Source organism: Panicum virgatum, chromosome 4K, assembly GCF_016808335.1.
Source record: "Panicum virgatum strain AP13 chromosome 4K, P.virgatum_v5, whole genome shotgun sequence".
Classification (NCBI taxonomy): Eukaryota; Viridiplantae; Streptophyta; class Magnoliopsida; order Poales; family Poaceae; genus Panicum; species Panicum virgatum.
In genome coordinates, this window is record NC_053139.1 from 23,731,203 (window position 1) to 23,758,017 (window position 26,815).

At 46.0% G+C, this 26,815-nt stretch overlaps 2 protein-coding genes across 2 annotated transcripts; both read left to right on the plus strand.

The window, feature by feature from the left end:
- The first annotated feature begins 7,169 nt into the window (after positions 1-7,169).
- LOC120703512 (proline-rich protein 2-like) lies at positions 7,170-14,435 on the plus strand. The gene is made up of 3 exons (XM_039987618.1): positions 7,170-7,799; positions 12,620-12,905; positions 12,992-14,435. The coding sequence occupies exons 1-3, from the start codon at positions 7,304-7,306 to the stop codon at positions 13,662-13,664; spliced, it is 1,455 nt and encodes a 484-aa protein (XP_039843552.1). The 5' UTR covers positions 7,170-7,303; the 3' UTR covers positions 13,665-14,435.
- Positions 14,436-14,902: 467 nt separating this feature from the next.
- LOC120703513 (protein BUNDLE SHEATH DEFECTIVE 2, chloroplastic-like) lies at positions 14,903-20,031 on the plus strand. Its single transcript, XM_039987619.1, has 4 exons — positions 14,903-15,159; positions 16,550-16,625; positions 19,473-19,569; positions 19,694-20,031. The coding sequence occupies exons 1-4, from the start codon at positions 14,944-14,946 to the stop codon at positions 19,779-19,781; spliced, it is 477 nt and encodes a 158-aa protein (XP_039843553.1). The 5' UTR covers positions 14,903-14,943; the 3' UTR covers positions 19,782-20,031.
- The last annotated feature ends 6,784 nt before the right edge of the window (positions 20,032-26,815 follow it).

A 26,815-nucleotide genomic window follows, 5' to 3' on the forward strand; every position in this document is an offset into this window, starting at 1 on the left:
GGACATAATTGGTACGGGCACGCACCACAACGAAGAGGATGCTGCCGAGGACGATGGCAGCCAATACCTTAACGATATTGGCGATGGCGATGATAACCAGACAAAACAAACAATTGTGCAAGATGATAGCGCAGAAGTATATACAATTCGTGCTTATATATATAAACATACGCATTAATTCTGTATGTAAGTACAATGCGTACTAAATACATATTTTTTAGGCATCCGGATCGACTAGTAAACTAAAACGGAAACGAGGGTCGAAGAAAATCATGGAGGGGCACACTATTATCACTTCATTGAATCCTGACGGTGAACCAAAGTCTCCGAAGGGTGTGAAGACGATGGTGGTGAATCAATGTGGATGTTATGTCAGGGACCACATTCCCATTAGCTTCAAGCTATGGAAGAAAAGTAAAGCCACAGATATCGATGCTGACGTCGTTCCCGAGACCGAGAAAGAAATGTTATGGGCAGATGTCAAACAGCACTTCACCTTTCTGGAGGACACAGAACAGCTGTTTAAGGATTGGGTCATGAAGAAGATGGCTATTGCTTTTCAGACGTTCAAGAAAATTTGAACAAAGATTATGTTAAAAAGGGACTCAAGCCGGACTTCGAGAAAAACTTCAAGAATCAACGTCCTTATTGAGAGGCATTCGTGCAGTACAAGTCGTCCGAGGATAGCGAGAAGAAGACAGCCCAAGCCAAGGAGAATGCGAGCAAAAAGAAGCACTTCCATCATCTTGGGCGAGGAGGATATGCGTCGGCGATTTCAAAATGGCAGAAGATGGAAGATGATCTCGTTGCCAGAGGAATCGTACCGGCGACTTTCAACTGGCCGTTGCGAGCAAAACATTACTTCTACGCTCACGGAGACTCATTGAATATGGAAGATGGGTCGTTCGTCACTAGCGATGCATAAGGGAAGCGGCCGACAGGCTCGATGTGGCACTAAAGGCCGTGTCCGAAGGCAGCTTCAAGTCAGACAGAGAGAAAGACGAGCTGACGTACGCTCTTGGCACACCGGAACACACAGGACGTGTGCAAGGCATGGGCATAGTTCCATGAAAGCATGGCTTCAGTGGCAACATAGAGACGTATCGAAGCCGACAGAGAAGAAAGGCTGAAGTAGCAGAGAAGGTGCGTGCCCTAGAAGAACGGGTTGCTTCGATCGAAGGTGCACTTACAGCTAGCCAACAGTAGCCACCAGAAGCCAGATCAACGGCTCAGCTGGAGACTAGCCCCGTCGGCTCGCAGTGTCGTAGCAGCATCGCTTCAACGGAACACCCAGTCGCAGATCGAGAGGAAACGGTTGCGGAACATTACCCCGTGGACGACATCACCGTGAGGACCCCATTGTGAGCTTCTATTTCCACTAAGGAAAAAACTGAAAGTAGTCGCTCACGGGGTTGCTGAAGTCCCTGTTCAAGGCGGGACAATCCATGGCATGACGATTCCAGAAGGATATGCTAGAGTCATGGTTGACCGTGTCGAGAAAGGATGGGAAGACCTCGACCTCGAGATCCCTGGAGGCGATGGAGAAGAGGAACTAGGACAGGCCCTCCACACTTAGATCTGTTGGAAAAAACAGTACATAAAAATTGCAGGAAGGGATCCTAGCCCGTCTCCGAGGTCACCGCCAGCTGCTCAAGGGTCTCCGAGGCCCAGTGTGGATCCACCGTCACTGCCCGCAGCCCAGGACCCCAGCGTTAGTCCATCGCCAGTCACCGGCCACTTCCGGGGAGCCTAGTGTTAGTCCGCCTCCGCCATCTCCTCGCCCCGCAAAGAAGAAGAAATCTGCTTGGGTGCCGCCACCGCCACCTCCAAGATATAAGAAGACCCAAGAATGAAAGAAGAAAGAGAAGCCCGCGCCAGAGAAGTCAGGTTATGAAATGACTCCAGAGGAATTGGATGCTTGGGTGCAAGAAGACGTGCGCAAGCAGTTGAAGCCAAAGAAGTCTCCGCCGAAGGAACCAGTGGATCCGGCAGCGAAGAAATTCTATCTATCCATGATGTGCCAACCAAAGCCTGCACTAATGTTGGACTATGACCGCTCGATTACAAAATCATGGGAGAAGAAGAGTAATCGGAGGTACAACCAAGTCCCCCAACTCGGCGAACAACCCAAACAAAGCGTACCCCCTCTAGTAGTGCTTTCAAAAGAGGATGAAGCTACTGCTGAGTTTGTCAAAGGAAACGAACCTCACAAAAGCTCAGCTCCTAGGTCAGGAAAAAATCCCGGTTCACCAAGGGGCAGGAAGAAAGCCATTTGTACTTGGGGAACCTTTGATGTGGCCAGAGTTGATTGACACCCTACCAACAAGAATGCGTGAGTTACATCAGTGGTACTTGAAAGCATGTGCAGATGGGTATATAATGCTAGCTGCTCGAATTAAACATACCCATTTCTATCGGGGAATGGATGACATTTGGATTGATTTTGACCATTTTTGGTTTCTATTCCATCAAGACGCCCTAGACAAGTCCCTCGTCAGTGTATGGTCTATGTAAGTATTTTCTGTCAATTGTATACTCTAGCTCTACTAAGTCCGTTTAGATTTCTCATTCCCTCCTTTTATTTGTAATCGTGCAGGATGAAAATGTAAGAATGCCGGAAGAGCGGGATTTACAACGTTGGCTTCATAGATCCGAATGTTATACATGAGGAGTGTGTACGCCAATATCCTAATCGGACCGAGAATAATTTAGTCATGTCCTTGGAAGGGCAGCACGATCGCACATTCATTCTGTTGCCGTACAACTTCAAGTGAGCCCTTTCACTTTTTGAGTAACTTCAACTAGCCAATAAGTGTATATATCTAACATTTCTTGTATCCATATGTATGTATCAACAGTTTCCACTAGATCCTACTTGTGATCGAAATCGATCGGTCCCGAGTTACTGTGTGGGACTCCTTGAATAAGCCACTAGAATTATATCAAAATCTCGTAGACATCATGCAAAGGGCATGGTCTCGGTTCCTCAAAATACAATTAGGAGTCGCGTCAACACCGACTGAGCTTGAATTCAACCATAACAAGCCGGTACGAATATTGCACATCTACTTTCATTTATTCAAACAGCATGAATATTTCATAACATGTATATATGTATATATGTATATAGTGTTTGAGACAGAAACAAGGAACCAACCTCTGCGGATACTACGTATGTGAGCACATGCACTTTTTTTTGCAGAGATACCAAGAGGGTGACACAAGAAAACTTCGAAGCACGTATAACATTAGTAACAATTTCTTGTATCTAATTCCATGCAGGTACTAAATTAAACCATTGGTGTTTATTTGTGGTTAACAGATTTGGAGACTGAAAGAGAACCTCATCGAACCGAAAAGAATTAGGGCAATTCAAGAAGCACTCTGTGGATTCCTGTTGGATGAGGTGATAAATCCAAATGGTGAATTTCATTCCGATCCAATGATAAGTGTGGCTCGAGCTGATAAACTCAACAAACGCCGCAAGAAGGAATGCCGGTGCCGATGACGATGCAGATGATTAGAATTATTGAAGAATTTGTCAGAAAAAACTTATGAGAATTCATACTTGTAAATATTATTTGTCTTTTATCCATGTATGTATATAATTTCTAACATTTCTTTTATCCATGTATGTATATAATTTTTTTATTTGCTTTGCTCCATATACAAATACGAATTCTAGATATGAGTACGAGTACGAATACACAAACCGCTGCGAGTACGACTACTAATACTAATTAATTGAAATTGAAAGGAAAAGAGAACAAATATAAAGCATCAAAAAGAAAAAAAATCGTTTAGTACCTGTTGGTATTACCAACCGGTACTAAACTGCTCGGCCTAGCTGCTGGTGTGGCCAGCAGTTTAGTACCGGTTGGTGTTACCAACCGGTACTAAACATGCCGTTTAGTACCGGGCCAGCTGACTGGTACTAAGTGCGCGTGCACTTAGTACTGGAGGAGCGGTACCGGTCGGGAAACCGGTACAAACTGGGGGTTCCCGACCGGTACTAATGAGAGATTTTCTAGCAGTGTCACCTACGTCAACACATCTACGAGAACAGAGGCATCTATGACATTGCAAGGCTCTGGTTAGTTTTAAGTTTTGTGATTTCCTTTTATTAGTGATTATGATTAGGCTAAACTAAGATCCTATTTTATGGTTAATTTGTTGGGGACAAAAGCATTTCTACTCCTATTTTGCAGCGAAATGGTAATTTTGCCCTCATTTTTTATAACTTTGTGATTTTACCCCTGCGATTTCAAAAGAAAAGTAGACTTTACTCCCTGGTTTGTTAAGTCCCTCTAATGGTGTTAATTTTTGGACAAATGGACAACTTTGCCCATGTGTTTTTACCCCTGTTTAATATGAGAATTGTGCTTTTACCCTGGTATTAGATCGCAAGTTGACATTTTGTATACATAAATTAATAGAAAATTTTGACGGTATTCGGACAAACAATCCATATAAATAGAATTAAATATCATACAACTAATTAATTTGACAAATACATAATAGACATTGCACATATTTAATACTTTTATTGGATATCTTTTATCCTAACGAAGCAAACAATCCATATAAATAGAATTAAATATCATACAACATTTTTCTTTGTATTTTACAGTATACCAGGACTGATCTATAATTTTATGATAGGTACATGAGTTTTCTGAAAAGATGTAGAGAGGCTGGTGGACGGCGGGTCATATTTCGGTAGATTTTATAAAATTTTTCTGTGAGAAGCTCATGGATGACGAGTCGTATTTTGACGAATTCCAAGGCGTTTTATGAAACAGTTCCTGAGAGAGGTCTTTGGATGGCGGGTTGATTTTATTTAAATTCGAGGGTATTTTTGCAAAATAGCCGGATCTCTAGTACACATTTGTGGCATTCACGCGTGATCTCATTGTTGTTGTTGTTTTGGCTGACATGGACGATGTCCCTGGCCGCAACCAGATTTCAGTCTTTACGACTTTAGAAACAAAGGGAGGAGGATGATAAATAAATTATCACATGTATATTTTGTACCGTATTTATGAGCTAGAGTATTTTATGATTCATTTGTAATGCACGGATATATCTGCTAATCTGGATAAATTGATATAATTCCAGTTCTGCCTATAATTTCAATTCTACTTAGAGATGCAAATTAGTGACTTTTTCATGCATCTTCAACTTTTTTTAGTTTAAGATATTTATGCTAATATTTTCAAGAGGATTGCGAATTTGCACGTGGCCACAGCCGCACATGGGGGACGCAGATTCCGTGCCTTCGTTGAATAAAGGCACGTTGCAACTTTGGTTCTATATCTAACCATCTATTTCAAATCTAACATATCTCATTCTTCTCAAAGCAAAGTTGTATCACTTAGTATTTTTCAGCCATTGTGATCTAGCAAGTCCACTAACACAATTTATATTATCATTTGGACAGTGTGCATTAAACACTGAGCATGCAAAACAACAGTCTATGCAGATTAAATTAGAGATTAACATGCACTTTGCATTTTGAACCATTTGAAGTGACATTCATAGCACAACACCAATACATGTCACTTTCAGTCACTTAAATTGATAGTCTGACACACTAAATGCTATCGCTTGGCCATTTTGCTTGTACAATTAGGCCACAAAATACAATAGTTAACCCATAAAATACTATAGTCAGCTCTGTCCAAAATACCATCTAACCAATTTGCACATACTAAAACAGATCATCAATATGGAGAATATCGTCATCACAAATTGGAGCCATCACGAGTTGTGTAAAGCTGCCAATAACATTGTACTTTTCAACCCCCACAATTGGTCCTATGTTGCTACCATCATTCTCCACTTCCTTTGGATGTTGTGCACCATCATTTTTCTTTCGTTTCTGTTAATAAAAGAACAGCCAATAAGCTTGGGAATAAATGACAGCATCATGTAGAAATTTCTAGAGTGCAAGGTGAGAACATACCTTTGTGATGCCATCAAATGTCGGGTCTCTGGCAAGTGAAGAAAGTGATTGTGTTCAAGCACAACATTAGTGACTTCATAATTTTCTACACCTCGAACCACAATAGATATTCGAGCTTTGCAATCAGTTCTTGTCTCAGCTCTAAAACACTTTCTCACATTATTTGTTTGCCCTTTTCTTCGATGGTCCTCATTGGAACAAACAAATCTGCATGAAATCACCTTGCCATCATAGCTGCTTGCATTTGTGTATCTTTTCCTCACATCAAAGCCTGTTCGACCCCCATATTCCACCCAAAACTTCCAAGCCTCATCTGGATTTCTGAATCTTAAGCCAACTTGTGGTGTTCCTTTCTCAAGTTCTGCCATTGCTTTCCACAACTCTCACAATTGCAGAAATGTGATTCAAAATCAACTAAATCACATAATTATCCTACCACAAGATGGAACCAATTAGTTCAAAGAATCACAAATTGGTATGGTTTGGCTTACACATATACTTCATGGGAAGAAAGAAATCTTACTGATTCAGCTGATGGCGTCTCATCGACGACCCCACGCACCTTCCTCTCTTCTTGCTGCAGGCTTCCCTCTCCCCTCTTCTCCTTCCTCCAGGCGCGCGGGAGGCTGACCTTCGCGCGCTCAACAGGCGATGTCGTGTAGGAGGTGACACAGGGACCTCTGCGACGCAGATGCGGGCGACCGGTCGCACGGGACCTGTGCGCTCCGCGGTGCAGATGCAGGATATAGCCTGGGAGGCGGCGCATGCGCGGGATCTAGTGCACGCTCTCCAGCCGCCTGGCTTCCAGGCTTTTGTGGTAGAAAGCGATGGTTGGATAAAACTTTTTAACCGAAAACTTTTCTAGGCTTTGGATTTGCAGTTTACGGTAGATTTCGTAGGCAAAATCAAGACGTGCCTTTACCAAGTCAAGACACTGAATCTGTCTTTTATGGTTCATTTGTAATGCGCGGATATATCTACTAATCTGGATAAATCGATATAATTTCAGTTCTGCCTATAATTTTAATTCTATTTGGTGCAAATTAGTGACTTTTAGAAGCATCTTCAACTTTTTTTTAGTTTAAAATATTTATGCTAATATGGTTGCGGATTTGCACGTGGCCACGGCCGCACATGGGGCGGGGGCCAGGGGCAGAGACCGCACGAACCCTGTATAGCCTCCGAAACCGAGGCTGGACTTGGCCCGACGTGGTTTGGTCAAGTCGCAACGCGCAATCCCTCCTCCCTCGCCCTCATCTCGTCATCTCCCTAACCCTCCAAACCCTAGAGACGCGCCGCCGCCGCCGCCGCCGCGGCACCACCGACACCCGGAGCGAGATGAGGCCGCGCGGCAGGGGCGACGACGTCGACGATGACGACGACGAGGACGAGTACGAGGACATCACGCCGCCGCGGAGTACGCCGGAGCCCGAGGCCGACCCCGCCCCCGCGCCCGCGCCCTCGCCTTCGCCTTCGCCCGCCCCCGCCCCCGCGCCGCCGCAGCCTGCGCGGGCCCCGCTTAGCAGCCTCGTTGTCAAGCCGCCTTCGCCGCAAGAGAACGGCGGTGGGTCGTCCCCACCCTCTCCCGCCGCCCGCGCGGCCCGCTCGCCCTCGCCCGGGGGCGGCGGTAGCTACCGCGCCCGCGGGGCCTCGCCCCCGCGGCACCGGCGGGAGTTCTCGCCGCCGCGACCCCGAGGCTGGGAGCGGCGCCGGTCTCCGCCGCCGCCGCCGGAGAGGCGGCGTCCTGGGAGCCCCCCTCCCCAGCGCCGCCGCTTCAGCCCCCCGCCCCGGTTCCAGCCTCCGCGGCACCCGCGCTTCCACAACGAGCAACCAGGTCTGTTGGAAACCCTCGAATGTTCCTGTTTTCTTGTAATGTTCTTTATATAAAATCATGCGAAGTGCGAACCTATCTAGTCGATCTATATGTTCTTTGGATCGCGCGTGGATGGTATGGATTTCCTTTGTACTGTGTTGCTGGATTCGCACGCCAGTGTTTCCTTTATTTTGTTGCTCAGACGATTTTGATTAATACATGCACTCTGCGTGATGTTGCTGATTACCTGGAGGAGGGGGGGGGGGGGGGTATTTGTGGAGGAATTATTAGGCTATGCAAGTATTTATTGCTACCTACTTATGCCATGGCCTTTTCAGTAGCAGCACCTTTCATTTGTATAAGGCTTTTGCATTATGTTAAGTTTTGATTGAATGAAAGTTGTGCAATGGTGGTGTCAAATGTACGTTTTTTGCCCAGAGATGATTTTTGTACTGGTGCCTGTACTGTTGTTTTGATTGCTTACAATAAAAACGACTTGTTCTTTTTGTTCATGTGTTGATCATATTGGAAATTTTGATTGCAAAGTTTACAATACACAAAACTTCTCTTCATGTGTTGAACATATTCAAAATCTAGTGACATCAGAAATTCTTTCTAATTATAGTAAAGTACTAATATGAACTCATATTTGATAAATCTAAATGCTTTTGTGTCCATTAGTAGTTGAAAGTTGGAAAGATTAGCTGCATGCATAATAGGACCATTAGCAAAAAAGAACATAGATGATAGTAGCTTCACTGAGCAATTTATACATTTGAGGTTGTTATTGCAAGTGAGCATGCATCAAGTGCCATCTGAGTAAATTTTTAATAAACTTCTTGCCTGTATGATACTTCTACGATTGTGATGCTTGCTAGAGTTAATAGGAAATTACCATGGTAGCTGCGTAAGTTTTTCATATTAAGGATTGCAAAGCTTGTTTCTACTACTGTTGCATGTTGTTATCCTTATTTTACCTGTGATTCCTAAATATTGATGTGTTGTGCAATGTGCATGGCTCAAGCACTGAACCCTTGTTTTACTTCTTTTCTATTCTGTTATGGTGGATCTAGGGATAGCACAAAGAACTAGTTCGTCGCCCTCCCTTGGAGGCTCTGACTACTTTTAGGGTTCTTCTTGCTTGCCTCAACTGATACAAGGGTGTCTCTTTTATAGAGACGACTGACTTGACCCCTAAGCAATATCCTAACCGAATCAATCTAACTTATCTCTTTCATAACAAACCCAACTAATCCTTATTCCCCGGCACTGTTCACGCGGTACTGTTCACGCAGTACAGTACCGCGTGGGCCCTAGACCGGCTCCACTTGCCATAACACTTCACCACACCTCGAAGGCAGCTCGTCCTCGAGCTGGGGCATGAGATACGGCACAGACGGCTGAGTGCTGCTGGCGAGGTGGTTGGCAGTGAAGGTGCCAATGTAGGCCTTGGACTGAAAGATGGATGTCCAGCAGATGGAGCGTCGATTTGCAGAAAACAGTGCTGCTGTGGCCAACCATGAAGATGTTGTAGTGGCCATCAAAGGCTGCTGGTGCATCAGTCTCGACCTTCCCAGGTGGTTGTGCAGCAGCAGCTGCCGTCGGTTGAACTGATGATGCTGGTGATGCAGTGACTGCTCCAATCCCAGTCCCAGCTGCAGGAGCAGGGGAACGAGCGGATGAGGTGGCGAAGAGCCACGGCAACAGACCACGATGGGCGATAAAGAGCCCACCCGCGGGCGGCAGCAAGTTGACGGACGGCCGGAGGCGCTCGCAGACGCGCAGGCGGCCGCGGGGTGGAGGCTCGCACGGACGGCGTGCGGGCGGTCGCGGGTGGAAGATCGCAGACAGCGCGCGGGCGGCCGAGAATGGAGGTGTGCGGGCGGGGCGTACGAACGCCGTGCGACGGGCGCGGACAACCCTGGTCGGGGACGCGACGGGCGGGGACGGATCCGCCGTGACGGATGCCGGACACCGCGACGGACGGGACAACCGGATCCATAACGGGCGGAGATGCCGCGGCGAAGATCCGCGCCGACGAGGGCGACCTCGATAGGCGGTAACGGGCCGGGGGCGATGGATCCTTGATTGGCAGGGGCTGCAGCTCCCCTCCCACGAGTAGATCGATGACGGTGGGTGGCGCAACTGGAGTCGCCGATGGCTGCGGTGTAGGCGACGCCAGGGTCTCGTCATCGGCGGTGGGGCCGACGAGAACCTGCTGATCCGCTCCATCCATCGCCACGGACATTGCTGCAGGAGTTGGCGGCGAAACCCTGGATTCCTTTATCTCCACAGCCACCTCCTTTAGCAGTTGTAGCATGCGATCGAACCCTTCGGAGATGGAATCAAGGGTGGTGTCGATGCGATCAAGCGCGGCGAGGGCCATGTCACAGTGAAACAAGGCGTCGTTGGCCATGGTGGCTGCGGATGGTGGAAGAGCAGATGCAATCTGGGGTGGGATTGGGTGGGATTTTTTTTGCGGCGGCGGCGGAAGCAAATGTCGCAGGATTAAAAGTCTCTGAATACCAAGTTGATGTGGATTGATTATCGATACTAGAACAGCAGGATAGATCGGCTAACTCGCCCTCCCTCTGGAGGCTCTGAGCTGCTTCTTTGATCTATTTTCTGCTTGCCTGCCTAACCCTAGGACTCATAGCAGCCTTTTATAGACAAGGCGTCTAACAAATTTGACCCTTAAGTAATCTAATCTCTAGACTCATCGAAAACCCTAACCTATGGCGGGTACCGCGGGTACTGTTCACGCGCAGTACTTGTGGGCCTAGGCCTGTGGCCGGCCCACTTGCCATAACAATTCTGTTTAATTTTATCAATTTTGAAAAGTATTCTTTTAACAGTTTACTAAACAAATTCTTATCTTCAAGTTCTTGTATGCAAGATCTAGTGTTTGACGAACTGTGATGGAGTACAGTTAAGACCTTACTAATAGTGTGTTATCATTATGATCGTTTGGCTGGTTATTCAAAATTTGTATTACGATTACTACTGGTTCAGTTCATCCTTATTTTTCAGAGTTCCTTCATTCACCAAGTGAGATGCCTTGTGGCACCATTGATTTCATCATGTTTCACATTATTCCTTGAGTTTGAGCAGTATCTTGTTAGCTATAACTGCCAAATAGTTATTCATGTAAGCCAAAAATATATCACTATTAAAGAACCACAATCTAGGAAAATGTTGCGCACAGCATCAGTGTCTGAAACCACCTCATATGCTTGAGAAATTGTAAATATCTTCTAATATTTTGCTGGCTTGGATGTCCAGTGTAATGACCAAGCACTGCAAGCTCCAGTAAATATCAAATGAAGTATGGAGTTTGCTGTTCTACTGGAACAATTTCCAGCTTGACTATACCAGATGCCTTTCCTTTTTCAAGATGGGACATTATTGTTGATGCTTAGTCCTGCCTGATGGTTTGTTTTAGTTGCCAGCATAGTAATGTGGAACTATTCTGCCTTGCTGACACAAATATTGTGAAAGCAGTCACATTTGCATGTGCAGTATGGTGGACTCTGAAAAAGTTTGAAGTGTTGAGATAACAAGGAATGAAGGGATCAGCTGGACTTGAGGTTGTAGTAACACAACCAATCAGCTGGACTTGAGGTTGTAGTAACACAACAGCTTGGGCATGCTAGTGTTAGGTACTGCCTAAGAACTATGATGTTTGGAATTAGCTTTGAACATGGATACCTAGAAACTTTGAGAACATAATCAGCTGGTCCTTCTGTCATCAGTATTTGAATCGTTAAGCTGTTCACATCATGGCAGAGAAATTCAGGAAGCCACAGTTCAAGTGCTTGTTTAGGGGTTTATCAAAGAACTAAAAGCCTGAGTTTGATGGCATTAATTTGGAACTTGGACATAGATTATTATAATATGAATCCAAAACTGACGAACACGCCCTTTGAGTTTTGGTATTTTGTGTCCTCCACACAATGAGCCAAGTCATTGGGTACATTTTAGACATAGGCTTGCCACTTTGCTTGCCAATCTTTTGAACAAGTTAGAGCCTTAAGAGACTGGAATAATGATGTTGGGATAAGAAAGTAACTGGCTGCTGCAGAGACCTTTTTTGCAAGTGAATTGTCGGGTATGCTCCCATCTTCATGACTGAAACCTCAAGGGATGTTCATATAGCATCAATACTGGAGCTGTCTCAGTTATAAGCTGAAGTTCCTTTATGGTTGAGAAACAGAAACAACAAAGTGACTGGTCAGGAATATGATTCGGTACCATCCATAGCGACATAGGATGCCTGGTGGTTGACCTCTTCCTGTTGAAATTGGAACTCTTCTATAGGTCAATGGGCAGCTTTATGACGCTTGACAGTTGCAGAACCTTTTGCAATCTTGTGTAATGAGAAGCATTTGGTCATTGGACCTACATGCTTGATTCTAATATTTGAGATAGCATCAACAAACTGCTGCAGTGGTCTATGTGTCACATAGTTATTGCCCTGACAGATGTTTGAGAGCTACTCGCATGGAATAATGGTATCTTATTGGCTAATAAAGGAACTAAGATTTTCTTAGCAACATACAACTCAACTCCACTCACTCTTTGGACATGTAGCTACTAACTACATTCTGAACCACCAGAAGGCTGCTAGATTCATTTACAGTTGACCTGCAGTTGCAATGGTATTTCCTTCTCAGAAATGTGGGCCTTTGTTGTGACTGTTTTTGACATTTGGCTTTTCTGAAGTAGTTCTCATGAAGTGGTTGCCTATTTCAGTTCCATGTGGCTAGTGTAAGCATTCCTTACTGAATGTTAATTACTTTGTCCTTAAGTGCTTATTGGAATTTTTTATACTTCCTTTTCAGGATATGGAATGCATGGAGGCCCTTCGCCACCACGCCCACGCAGACCAGAAGCCAGCAAATTTGATGATGCTGTTGGCCCACGTTACACCCATGGTTATCAAGGGGGTGGTAGAGGAAGTGCGAGGTTCCGAGAGGGTTCTCCGCCATACGGAAGAGGCAGATCTTACGGGAGAGGCTTTGGTGCTCCTCCTGGAAAAGATTTCATTAATATTGATGGAGAATATGTTCACAGGAATGATCCAAATTTGTCACCAAGAGAAGGTGATTGGATATGCCAGAATCCAAAGTAAGTTGGCCTTGTCACCATGATAGTATGCATTCTTAGTTACTTCATCTTAATTTTCTAATTTTTCTTCTTGCTTTTCGTGTCAGTTGTGGAAATCTCAATTTTGCTCGGCGCACACACTGTAACAACTGCAATAAGTTCCGCTATTCAGCACGTGAAGCATATGAACCTAGGCGCAGCCCTCCAAGGGGTTACCCAAGTCCTCCACGAGGGCCTCCTAGGATGGTTGGTCCACCCGGTGATCGAGCCCCCCCAAGAGAGATGTCCAGGTACAGATCACCACCTCAAGGCTGGGGTGCAGGTGATCCTAGGGGATATGCAGCTCGATCCCCTCCAGAACGCCCAGTACGGTTCACAGATCCATCACCTAAGGAAAGAATGGGCTTCCGTGGTGAGCGTGACCTGAGGGACCGTGCAAAGTTTGAGTGGTCTGCCACTGATGACTACGGTCGGAGGGAGCGCCCGCATGATGGTTATCTTGACAGAAGTCGGCGTCGCTCGGGGTCTCGGGCTAACTGGGGGAATGATCTGCATGACAGAAGCCGCACCCCTCCACGGAACAGGCTGATGAAGGGTTCCTTCACTGGCAGGGGTCGACCAGAAGACTATGCTGGTGATCCATATGCAAGCCAAGGGAGACCCAACCAGGCTGGCCGGGGGCGTGGGCATGGTTACAGACCAGGAGGTGGTCCATACCCCAGTGAGAGTAGAGGTGACCGGCGCCCTGCTCCGTGTGGTAGGAATGAAGACAACTACTAGATCATGACAAAGCAGTTAGGCGATGCATTTGGGCTTAGTTGGTCGGAGAGGAAAACCTAGTCAAGCTGGTTGAGAATGTCTGCAGCCTGTAATATTAAAGATTTCGTGCTTTGTCTTGAACTGTGGTAACTTGGTTGCTTGATGCTGTGAGGTTACAATTGACTTCTGTTACTAGACGCATGATGTTTCAGTGCTCAACAATTGAAGGCGAGTTCAGAAATGAACAAGCGCACGATTCTGTTGGATGATCATGGGAGCTACTTCCTACTTGGGCTGTTTATTGATGGCAATTGATTATTTGATTCTCCTTAGCTGGGTTGGCACCTCTCTTGGAAGCAAGGTTGATGAACACGATTGCATCTTGGTAGTCTGCTGTTGCTAGCTTGGTCAGTTTACTCATGAGGGCTGGATTGTTAACCGAATGATCAGAGATGCAGAAGCATATGAGGTTAATGCTACTTGTGCCTGTGCATCTGACAAATCTTGCCAGATGCATATAAACGGAAGATTCCTTCTGGTAGTAGCTAAGCATTCCCCCTCTTTTGACAATGAAGCACGCTTCAGCTGCGTTCTGATAATTAGCATTGCTGCTCCACATGGTGCATGTTCTTGGCCATGAGTGAACTAACTTTTCCGATACGAAGTGGTCCATCTAATTCAAATTTACGTCGTTAAGGATGTCCACATGTCTTGAGATTTTGATCAATAATTTATGTAAGAAATACGATGCTTCCGATGATAATACATTGAAAGTAATTTTTAGGGTGACTAGTGACACTTCTTCCAGATTATTAGTTGTTTTGGCTTTTCTAGATACATTGATAATCCGTCCCAGATTATTAGTCTTATATTGGATTTTACTATACATCTAAACATCGTATATATCTAGATATATAGTAAAAATTATGCATCTAGAAAAGCTAAAATGACTACTTTTGATCTATAGGGAGTAGAATGACATAAACACTGTACCTTTTAGCATAGAGTTTGATCACTCACCTAGGTTCCTAAACTATTAATTTGTAGAGTTAAGTCTCTAAACATGTCACACAAATCTATGTATAAGTAATTAGTATGTGCTTGGTTACGAAAAAATTAAGGACTTTTCGAGCATTTTACTTTTATTAAAAGGGGAAAAAGAAATGCTGGCAGATCCGTTTTAAAAAAGGGTAAATGTTAGCAGATTGTTGCAACTTGCAAGAAACTACCGTGTTGCAAATACCCATGTCGTCAGGTGTCTATTTGCAAAGAGAACTGTACGTGTCTCTTCTCCTTATCGATGAGGATTGGCCTGCTCCCCGCTCTCGCTGGCCGTCAGTCTCTCCTCCCTCTCCCGCTCCCGCTTCCTCGTACGCCGCCGCTGCTCTCTATGGCTGCTACGGCGAGCCTCGCGGCCGCTGCTCCGTCCCCTCCAGTCCTCAATGCATCGCCTCCTGCGCTTATCTCGCTCCGGCCCGTCTCCCGCCGTTGCAAGTCCCTGGCCGTCAAGACCAAGGTAAGTAACCTCCTTGCCCTTCCCGCCTCCGGCAAGATGTTCATTGTTCACTTCTTCTGCTCTTTGCATTCTGGGTTAGGGATGCTACTGTTTCTAGAAATTGTGATGCAAGAGAGAACTGGAACGAGAAATTCTTCTTCCATTTCTTTTGGCCGAATGTGCTCCTGAGTTGTTTGCTCATTCCTTCATAGTTGGCATAAGACTGCAAAGGTTACGGAGAGAGTTGGGGGCAGCTTTCTGTTTTGGTTCAGTTTTGTTTCCAAATATGTTGTGCTCGAGTACGAGACGCTGAACAGTGGCGAAGCCAGGAATGGAAGGCAGGGGGCTGGTTACCCTTCTTCTTGCTTGCTCCCTTCCTTCGTCAATGGTCTCCAAAATTTTAGGGGGGGGGGGGGGGCTGTGGGGGGGCTCCATGGAGTTTTGGGCAGTAGGGGGGCTGGAGCCCCCTCAGCCCCCCTGTAGATCCGCCCCTGACGCTGAATTATGTGCTTCTTCACCAGAATTCGGTTGGATTTGGGCTCACAAACCTATAAATGGTTATCAAACTAATCTGCAAGTATAATAGCACGACTATATGCTGTGAAGTATAATAGCACGACTAATTGCTACATTTATGTATTGGAAGCTTACACAGAATAGGGATATGATGCTAAGATGCTACAAAACTGAAATAGTAAATCCACAACCCTCTCTAGTAAAACAAAAGGTCTCTCGTGAGGTGTGCACAATATAATTTGTCCATCCTATAATTAATGGGATTTTATATGCTAGAAAGATTATATATAATTTTAATGAGATTTATTAATAAAGTAGATTAACAGTAATGGTTTAAATTGCGGTTTGAAGGTTACTGGTGTCTGAAACATCATTTTTTTTCTGACTAGAGAGGTACTGACATCATGTCTTGTAAAGTTGCCCTGAGGATCCTGAAAGCCCATGATGATCAAACTTTCAAGCAAGCAGTAATTTGAATTATATGTGATAGAGATAATCCCTTCTAGATTAATAAGTTTCTTAAGTTTAATGCGAAACAGTGCTTAAACGGATGAGATAAACATAGGCCATCTATGTTTGCGATATTTCTGCTCCGTTACATGAGACAAGAAATCTGGATTAGTTATCTCTTAAAGTTTAATTTCCTACTCCTAGAGTATGACAAGTAGAGAACTGTTTCTGTGGCGCGATGTAAAACTCAAGGGGCTGGGGTGCACATGCACTCCAATGCGTGGTGTATGTTGTAAACAAACTAGTTATTCTTCTTCTTAATGCAATGGCATGTTCAAGAAAAAAAGTAGAGACCTGTTTGGAGTAGGAAGTTCTTTTGTAGATAGTACTTTATCCTTTTTTTACCTGTTTTTCCCCTCAAGTTTCAAAGTTTTCATCTAAACAGGCCACTGAAAATGACCAGTCCGCTAAAAAACCTCAGAAGGTAAACAGCATTCTTTGCCAGGACTGCGAAGGAAATGGTAAGAAGTTCTTATCTTACTAAGGAAAGTTTTTTTTTTCTAATTGCGATCAAATGTTGTCGAGTTATGTAGGGATACAGTATGCAAACCTAAAAGTCATGTTCCTCCTTACTTGAATAATTGCAAGCTCCTTACTTTGAAAAATTCAATATAAATGAAGTAAAACTGGATAAAACTAGCTACAAACTCTGCTGATGCTTTCCTCATTCGGTTTGGACTCTTTGAGTACTAGGTTTCTTGATACAACATTCATGTTTTACCTTTACCTTCCCAGGGCAGTAAGATTCTGTCTAGTGGTGTTAATCAAATGGTGATTATTTATTTGTTACTGGTGTAACACTTGTACACCTGACTAGTACAATTTTTTCTTCACCATCTTGAATATGTGAATATCCTTTAGCACAAATATGCTAAAACTCAATAACATACTAATAATAGTTGCTGCATTACACCTGAGCAGTCTGTAATTGTATACTGGTTTCTTCCTAATTTATATATGTGATACTTCTTAATCTGTGAAAATTCAACTGTGAAAATAAAAAGTTCCTCTGGCATAATATTACCAAAGTGAGTAAAATTCATCTTGCATAATACCTTAGCTGTTTGAAAGAAACTTCATTTTGCAAGCTTGAAAAAAAATAATTCAGAATCCCAAGTTATCATTAGAGTATATTTGGTAGTTTAAATATATGTATCATAGACTACCATATGTCTAGGGAGGTGCTTTGCTCTCCATGTCTCCTATACTCATATATACCGGCCGAGGCCTCAATGCAATACAATCATCCATTGTACACTAATTCTATTCTCCTACATCGTATCATTCGCCTAGGTTTAGATCCTGAACCTAGCCGCCGCCGTTCGCACAGTGCGCCCCTAGGGAGAGATCGATCTCCGCCGCGGGTAGAGCAATCCCTTAAGGCGCGGGACCCTATTGATCCTGCTGCCATCCTTGTCATCATCGCGTAGCAGATCGGGATATCATCCTCGTCATCGTCAGGCTGCCGCTGCCTGATCCCAGGCTCGTCGCTGGACTGTCACCGTCCTGAAATTCGTTGCATGGAGGCAGATGAATCTCGCTCCATCCCATGCCGCCGTGGTGGCGGCCTGGCCCGGCCACTTCCCGACCCTAAGCTGCCATGAAGGCAGCTAGATCTGGCGTGTCGCTGCTGTCGGGAGGATCTGCCCATCTCCACCATGTCACCCCAACCTCGTGCGCGCCCATTTGCTGACTTGGTCAGTGTTAGATAAGTCTCACATATGTGCATCCGTGTATCTATCTATATTACTAGATAGGGCTAGGTATAGCCTCCTCGAGGTGATCTCGACCATCGATGGGATCACATGGTGGTTTTACTGGTGTGGCCGCCTAGGAAGAACCGGCGTTAAAGAGGTGACTTGGCTAAGTCACCCACCCCTATATATGTAACCCAATGCCAATTGGGCAAGTGGTTAAGAGAAATAGATTTTCATTTGGACTAACAGTCAGGAGTCACTCGGCCCTCTGTGACACACATGGATGATCCCACCACTGCTGTTGTACCTTTTTTTTGTTTTCCCGATCACTGATCGGGTTTGAGTGGCTCACTGCCTGTCGACCTCGTCACCGACACTGAGGGTTGTGGCTGCCTCGCTTTGTTCACCACTCGTGGTCTTCCTCGTCGCTGCATCTTCCTCGCCACCGGTCTTCGTCAAGCTAATCAAGCATTGCGCTGTCTTCTTCGAGCACCGCTGCTGCTACCCACGGATTGTCCGGCCCTGTCGTAGACTTTCCATCTACCCTCTCCGACTCCCTACGTCTAGCACTCATCACCAGCGTTGCCGTCTCTTCCCCAACTATTTCATCTAATTTGGCAAGCAGGCTGCATCAACATCTTCTACCCTGTCGTTCTTCTGTGCCTGCGACCACCATGGAGGCCTTCTCTACTGTTTCCACAGACAATGGCATGTCTGGTTGTGCCCTCTGCCTTGCATTTCAGGTATTGGCAACATCGGTGCGTACCTTCATCATCGATGCATCCTTAGGTCTGGCAAACCTGGCGCACGTGTCGCCATGGCGGCCTTGACCTCATCCTCGGCATCGATCTTCCTCCTCGACAACTGTGTCGATGCGTCACCATCTTCATTTACGGCACTTTCTCTTATGCGCCACCACTTTTGGCACCCACCATGTTGCCCCCGTGGCTTCATGTGCGACTCCTTGTCATCGACAACCTCGATGGCTACGTCAACCACAGCTACCCTACGCATGGCATCCTCAACCATGTCTATTTACCCTCATCTACCTCGACATCGACACAAAGGGCTATCATCAACATGAGTTACCTGCCAGTTTTCTCGCTAGTCGTAGCATCCACACCGCACCAACGTTATAACTGCGGGAGATGTAGTCCGTCAGCTTTTGCCTTCGACTTTTTCTCCAGTCTCATTGTTTGCGGTGCTCCCGCTGTGACTGCTGGGGATGTTAGAGTATATTTGGTAGTTTAGATGTACGTATTGTAGATTACCATGTCTCGGGAGGTGCTTTGCTCTCCATGTCTCCTGCACTCATATGTACCGGCCGAGGCCTGAATGCAATACAATCATCAATTATACACCAATTCTCTTCTCCTACAGTTCTTGGTACATCCAAGTCTTCAGAAGTGGTTTAGACAAAAGGCCTTGTTCTTGACTCGTAACTTTGTAAACACTGAATTTTAGGACCACTGTTTGTTCATTTATAAATCATCATATTTTTTGGGCGGATTAAGACTTCCTTTTAATGTGGACACTATGCATCCACTTCTAATAGCTCTTTCGAGCTCTGTATTATTTTATACGTGTAACTGTTTTTTTGCAAATTGACAGGAGCAATCGTGTGCACCCAGTGTGAGGGAAATGGGGTGAATTCTGTTGACCATTTTAATGGGCGATTTAAAGCTGGAGCTTTGTGCTGGCTTTGCAGGTATAACAAAAAATAGTGTCTCACAATGAATAGTCCACTACAAACGTCTTAACAAATCCGCCAATTATTTGTGATTCAACAGCTTGTTTGACCTAGCTTGTTGTACAAAACTTTTATCTTGCAGAGGAAAGCGTGAAATCCTATGTGGGAGCTGCAATGGTGCTGGTTTCTTGGGTGGATTTCTGAGCACCTTTGATGAAACTGCAGAATAGGGTCGTTGTTTATGTTCTTCTTTCTCTTTAAATTGTATTTGAAAAATATAAGTAATGTTTTGTTTGCGTTATTTTGAAACCTGTGGGGGCAATTTGTTCCTCATAAGTTTCATAATTTGTATTTGCTATTGAATACCCCTTTAACACTTTTCATGGAAAAGAATGTGTACATTAACATGTAGGCTTGGATCCACCATGTCAACTCCGTAAAGTATGTTCTAGTTGTGCTATTCATCTGGATATGAAGATCTCCGACATCAAAAGATATGTCTGATTGATTCTTTATACTTTAGTGAGTTTTATCACATTTTATGAACATGGCACGATATAAATTTGCTTGATGATGTGAAGGTACGTGGGTGGTCTTTCAGTTTTGCCTGAAGATGCTTCAGATCCTCTGTCCAGAATGCCCTGCACTCTCCGTGAAAGGCTTATAATTCTTCATTTGAACTGATGCTCGCGCACATTACTCAGGCCTTCAATCGCCGTCAAAACAAAGAATTCTGGACTGCTGTATTCCAAAAGGGTGTCTGAACTTGTGAACTCACCATGTAAATGTGCAGATAGAAATGGCTCAAAGCTATCCAAAAGAACAAAGAATTCTGGACTGCTGTATTCCAAAAGGGTGTCTGAACTTCTTGTGAACTCACCATGTAAATGTGCAGATAGAAATGGCTCAAAGCTATCCAAAAGGTTTCTGACGCACAAGCCATGCAAGATAGACGCATTACTGAATCCGAGCATACATTAAAGGTTTTTTTTTGGATTGATACCATTTCAATTTTTGAGATTTGGAGAAGTACCATTAGTATTCGTCCATTTTGAATCCTACCATTACAACTCTGGGACTCTCACACAAACGCCATGGAGTATGTTTCGGATTGACTCGGGCCTACCTGAAGGCGTACCTGGGGGTTGTGTATTTTTGTATAGACTCTTATGCCCTTGGCTCATCTGGATAAGCCCCCCCTCCCCCCTCAGCTCTCTCTTCCTCGTCGCCTCCATTGTTAGATACAAAACTTCTAGTATTATGAGTTGATCGAGTCTAGGCATACAAATCGGGTCTAGGGGTACAAATTCTAGGTACACATACAAGGAGTTCGTTCCTGATCTAGTACAAGAATGAAAGAGAGGTGAGGAGAAGGGGCGCAGACCATCAGCTGGAGGTGGCGCAGAGGATGCGGAGGCCTTGTGCGCCATGGCGTCGATGGCGCCGAGGAAGCCCTGATCGGAGAGGAGCGGATCTGGCGGCGGAGAAGGTCGGCGAGGGTATCGGACCTTCAGGTCTCCACTGGCACTGCCCAGTGATGGTGGTGGCGTTGGTCGTCGTGGTGGCGGAGCTTCCCGTCAGCCTAGCGCTCCCGCGGTCGGATCGGGACTATGGGAAGGGATTGTGGCGGCGGCGAACTTAAGGTATCGTGCCCCGGCCCCCCTTTCTCTTCTTTATGGCACTGGCGACGGGGCCCACCAGCCATAACGGGCTGGGCGCCCCCTATCAAGGCGCATCAAGGTGTCGGGCCCGATCTTTGGATTGGACTCGGAGATCAACTCCAACATCCATCACTCTTCGCCTTCCTCCGTCCTTCGATAGCACGCACACTAGGGTTAAGTGTCTCTGCCGTGGTGCCCCTCCTCCGCCGCCGCCTCAACCTTGGGCATGGCTGCGGCTTCAATCTCTTCACAACTAGGGATGGCTCTCCCTCTTGTCGACTGCCCCGAATGCGCGGCGACTCGTCTTCACAGAGGGAGGGAGCAAGGAGCAAGAGAGAGGTCTCGACTCATCGTGGACCTTTTTTTCAGATGAGCCGAGGGCATAAGAGTCCATATGAAAATACACAGCCGCCTAGTACGCTCGCAGCTGGCCCCATTCGATGTGAAGCATACTCCATGACGTTCGTGTGAGATTCTTGATGGAGGTAGACCAGGGTACCTCCCAGCCGAGTAGTTACCTCCTGACTGGGTACCTACTCCGCCGAACTACTCTGCACGACTACCCGGCGGACAAGCGCTCGGCTAGATGTCGGAAGGTTCCTCCGAGGATCAGGATCAAGGCGCGGATAAGGATTCTGAATATCTAGGGATCTCAACCGACCTGATTCCATGTAACAATCCGAGTAGATATTCTCCCTTACTTGTAACCCCCGGCACCTGGACTATAAAGGGGCCATGAGGGGATCCATAGAAAATGCTTCAAATCATCATCGTCTAGATCATACAATACACAAAACACAGGACATAGAGTATTAAGCTTCCGAGCGGCCCGAACCTGTCTAAACCATGAGTCATCACGTAACCATCAGACTCTTGGCTCCGGAATCCCCTCTTCACCTACATATCTACCGCCGGGCATACCCCTGGTGGACTTGCCGGATAAGCAATCTGACAGTTGGCGCGCTAGGTAGGGGAGATTTCTCAGGAGTCCTTGCAGCGAGTTTGATGGCATCAAGATCCGGCGTCTTCTTCTCCGCCAGCGTCAGCATCCAGATGCAGGCCGCCGCTGGATTTTCCTTCACCTTCGGTAGTTTCCCAGAAACTACGGTTCCAGGAACCCACCCACCAGCCCCTCGAGCACCGAGAGTGGCAACTCCACAAGCGTCAGATCCGATCTGACAACACAAAGTTCCGTCGCTCGTCGAGTTTCCAAACTCGACATCAACGATCCTCCGATCGTTCGCCCTAGGGCGACACGTCGCCCTGTCATCTCCAATGACGATCTCATCTCCGGGATAGATCGTGTTACTAGATCCATCGCTGAGTGTATTCAACTCGGCAAAAACGCGCTGGGTCATCCAGGCGACTCAGCATTGGCGCTATACAACCTCCGCAACAACTCGGCGGTGTACTCGGATCAGGTCTGGGTGCAGATGGGAAATCTACGCATCACCGAGTTGGATCAGTGCGACTCAGACCAGATCCAATTTGACTCGATCTCACCGGCCGAGACTGGATACCAAGTCGTCGTCTTCACCTTCCCGCCCAACCGCAACAGCCCCGACGGTCGGCGTCAGATCTCCGTTGTCTTGCTCGACTCCGAGTCCTTTGGCGGCGAGGACGATCAACATCGCGTAGATCGCCTCCGCCGCAACACTCTCCGCGCCGAACGCCGAGCCAATGACGAGGCCATCCTCCGGGGCGAAGAAGACCTCGAAGCTCAAGAACGTTACAACCCCCGGGTTGCACGAGCACGTGGATCTCCACCAAGGCCCAGGAACCTCGAAAACGAGGTCGTCCTGGAGTACGACGGCCATGAAGTCTTCTCCACGCCATGTGCAAACATGGCCGCCGTGTCAGACCCAGGACAGCTGGACTGCCCACGGGCACAAAATATTCTAGAGTATGGGGCAATACATGGTCACTCCCTACCTCTTTTGTATCTACCCAAATAGGAGTAGAACTAGTCGACGGTCTTGGGAACTAGCCGAACCTCTCGGACTAGAATCCTAACAGAACTCGACTAGGATTTCCATGTAACCCTATTCCCCCAGATCATATAAGGGCGAATAGGGGACCCTCCAAAACATCGAACAACACCTAAGAGAATACAAACCACCACACAGGACGTAGGGTATTACGCTCCGGCGGCCTGAACCTGTCTAAATCCTTGTGTTCCTTGTACCATTGCGTTCTGATCTCGGCAAGTCCCTACTCATAACAACTCTCCTCGGGATACCCCTCGGAGACCCGACGGTAAAACACTGACAGCTGGCAGCCACCATGGGGCCTCTCGCCAACGATCGTAAGAAGAATTCGATGGCTTCTCTCGACGACAATCATGTGCTCGAAAAGGGCACTTCCCTTCGCGTCGGTCTTGGATCTTCATCGCTGACGGATTAGGCGGCTTCGAAAGATCCTCAATCGATCAAGATGCTCCAGGAGTTTCAGAAGGTGCAAAACGACGTGAATTTGACGAATTCATCAATCAACTCGAAGAAATCGGATTTTCGGACCTCAACAATGAAGCCCGAATTCAATCCGAATTCGACGCAATCAAAGCCAAAATACTCTCCGAATTGGAAAAGGATTTGGAAAAACTGCTGGAAGATTCCAAGCAAGAAACTTCCACAAAAAGAAAGACCACACTTTTCAATTACATCTGCGCCACTGAACCAAGTCTTCGGAAGAAAAAAATCAAACACTAGCTTCAAGAAAACTACTCGAACAAAGAAGCAGTCAAAAAATAATTTTTCAAACATCGATGATATCAATGATAAGATCGAGCACTGTCTCTAGAAAGCTGAAGACACGTTCAACATCAGCACTTCTCTCGAAGAATTCTCCAACCAGTGGACTCTCAATTCTGCAGAGCTGGAACAAGAGCAAGCTTTCATCAAATATCTCAAAGAATTGGATGAACCAATCTCTAAAGTCGAACTAGCTGAATGGTCACACGACATTGACTTGTTTATGGAAGGATTAACCAATCCTGACAAGCTCGAAACTCTCTGGGAACAATCCAAAGCAAAGAAGCTGTGGGTCGATTCACAAAACAAGTCACTGATTCAACATTTATCACAAGACTCTGTTTCAATCGAAGACTACATGAGTCGCTGGTGTAACATTGTTCAAACTCTGAATTCCCCTACCCCGCAAGAAGATCACAGCATGCCGCAGATATGTTCTTTAGAAAAACGTGACAACTTGGACAAATACAACAAATTCATAAATGAACTATCAATTCGAATTGAAGGTGGATGGCCCCCGGCGGATCACATCCCACATGACGAAGACCTTCTGCGACATACTTTCAGACTCACTCCCCAAATCAAGAAAGACAAGGAAGTCTACCCGGTTTCGGTTCAAGAACGACTCACACCACAACCCGTTTCGGACAAGAAGACCGAATCCGACAAGAAGTCAATCTTTACAAAAGGAGAATTGCAGTCTTGAAATCAGGGAAAGAAGCAGCAATTATCGGAAAATGAAGAACTACCGTTCCAGCAGGGTCTTCCGCTCAAGAAAGACAACATCAACTCGAAAATTCGCGGCCTCAATCGCGAAATTTTCATGGCTTTCCTCTCAGATGCTACAAACCGAAGAAGTGATTCTACAACACTAGAAGAATTGGAATACGATGAATTCCTCTCTGAACCGGAAATAACTGAAGCAGCAGCAGCTAGCCATGAAAATCCTCCACCGGGAATCACAGTCACCGCCCACCTAGACAACAACCCCAAGATGATTCTCAAGACAGAGCACCATCAACAATTTGGCGACTCATTCGACTACTCTAACAGTAACTTACACAATGTTATCAACATTGGCCGCAATGCAAAAACAGTCATCATCAACAAAAGAGAAGATTATGAGGAAGTCGAAGCCTACAGTCTGACATCTAATTACCAGATACACGGTATTTACGGGTACAATCCATGAAAGCGACGTCGCAACAAGGCAGCACCTCCTTCTCAACCAAAGCAATCGATGATTAATTCTACTCACCAGAAAATCCATTCAAAATGCTTCCTGCATCCCAAAGGAAAGCACTCGAGTTTCCAATGCAACACTCTTCGCAAAGCACTCGGAGCACCTCCAACTTCTGCCAACAAAGTCAACCAAAATGAAAACCAACACGAGCAAAATCCTTTCCAATAGGGAATTAAGCATGCCAGTTACTCAAATGAGTCATCTATTGGGATTACCCCTGGTCTTACACCCAATAAAGACTAGGATGGCTTCGCTCGAGCTCTAACTCAACCCCAAAATTACTCGCACTGGCAATCAAGTCATCTATTGGGCCTACCCCAAGTCTTACACCCAATAAAGACTAGGATGAGTTCGCCCGAGCTCTGACTCAGTTCACTACTCGGGTTGACTGAAGGCAAATGCTAAAATGAGTCATCTATTGGGCTTACCTCCGGTCTTACACCCAATAATGACTAGGATGGGTTCGCCCGAGCTCTGACTCGAGCCATCTATTGGGCTTACCCCCGGTCTTACACCCAATAAAGGCTAGGATGGGTTCGCCCGAGCTCTGACTTAGTTCACCACTCGTGTTGGCAGAAGACAAATACTCAAGTCTACCACCGGTCTTACACCCAATAAAGGCTAGGATGGGTTCGCCTGAGCTCTGACTCAGCTCACCACTCGTGTTGGTAGAAGACAAACATTCAAGTCGATCCCCGGTCTTACAACCAATAAAGGCCAAGATGAATCCACCCGAGTAAGATTTCAATATAAAGAATTCGAGTGCTTCAAAATTGGATGAAAGAGAAGATTCCGTTGCTGGAGACATGAGCTCCTCCTCCCAAGGGGTTACTTCTTCAGGAGTCGTCACTCCATCAGTTACTCCGAATACCAACCTTTTCTTGTTAAGTTAAGGTCAAAGGCACGGCGAATCGGGTAGCTGGGGCTAGGAGACATGAGCTTCACGGCCCAAGAGACAAGTTCTCTACCACCTTCAGGAGTAAAACCAAGAGACATGAGCTCCCCCTCCCTATGGGTGGTTACTCCATCGGCTACCTCGAATACCAACTTTTATTTGTTTACTCAAAGTCAAAGGCACGGTGGATCGAGTAGTCGGGGCTAAGGGACACGAGCCTTACGGCCCTAGAGACAAGTTCTCTAGACTCTCTCGTCCATGAGACAACGGCTAGTTCGACTACTTCGGTACTCGACCTTTTGAGGGACATGCTCCCCATATCCCAAGAGGATCCTCTCTTCCATGAGACGACTACTTCGACTACTTCGGTACACGATCTCCGGATGGGACCTGCTCCCTATCTCCTAAAAAGAATCTCTTCGTCAATGAGATGACAACTGATCGACTACTTCGGTACTCGATCCTCGGATGGGACATGCTCCCTATCTCCTAAAAAGGATCTCTTCGTCCATGAGACTACAACTGGTCGACTACTTCAATACTCGATCCTCGGATGGGACCAGCTTCCTATCTCCCATAAAGAATTTTTTCGTCCATGAGACGGCAATTCATCGACTGCTACGCACTCGACCGATGAAGAACAAAATCTCCTCCCACCAAGACGGAACTATCATCCACAAAAGCAGAGAATAATCGACTACTACAGTACTCGAAC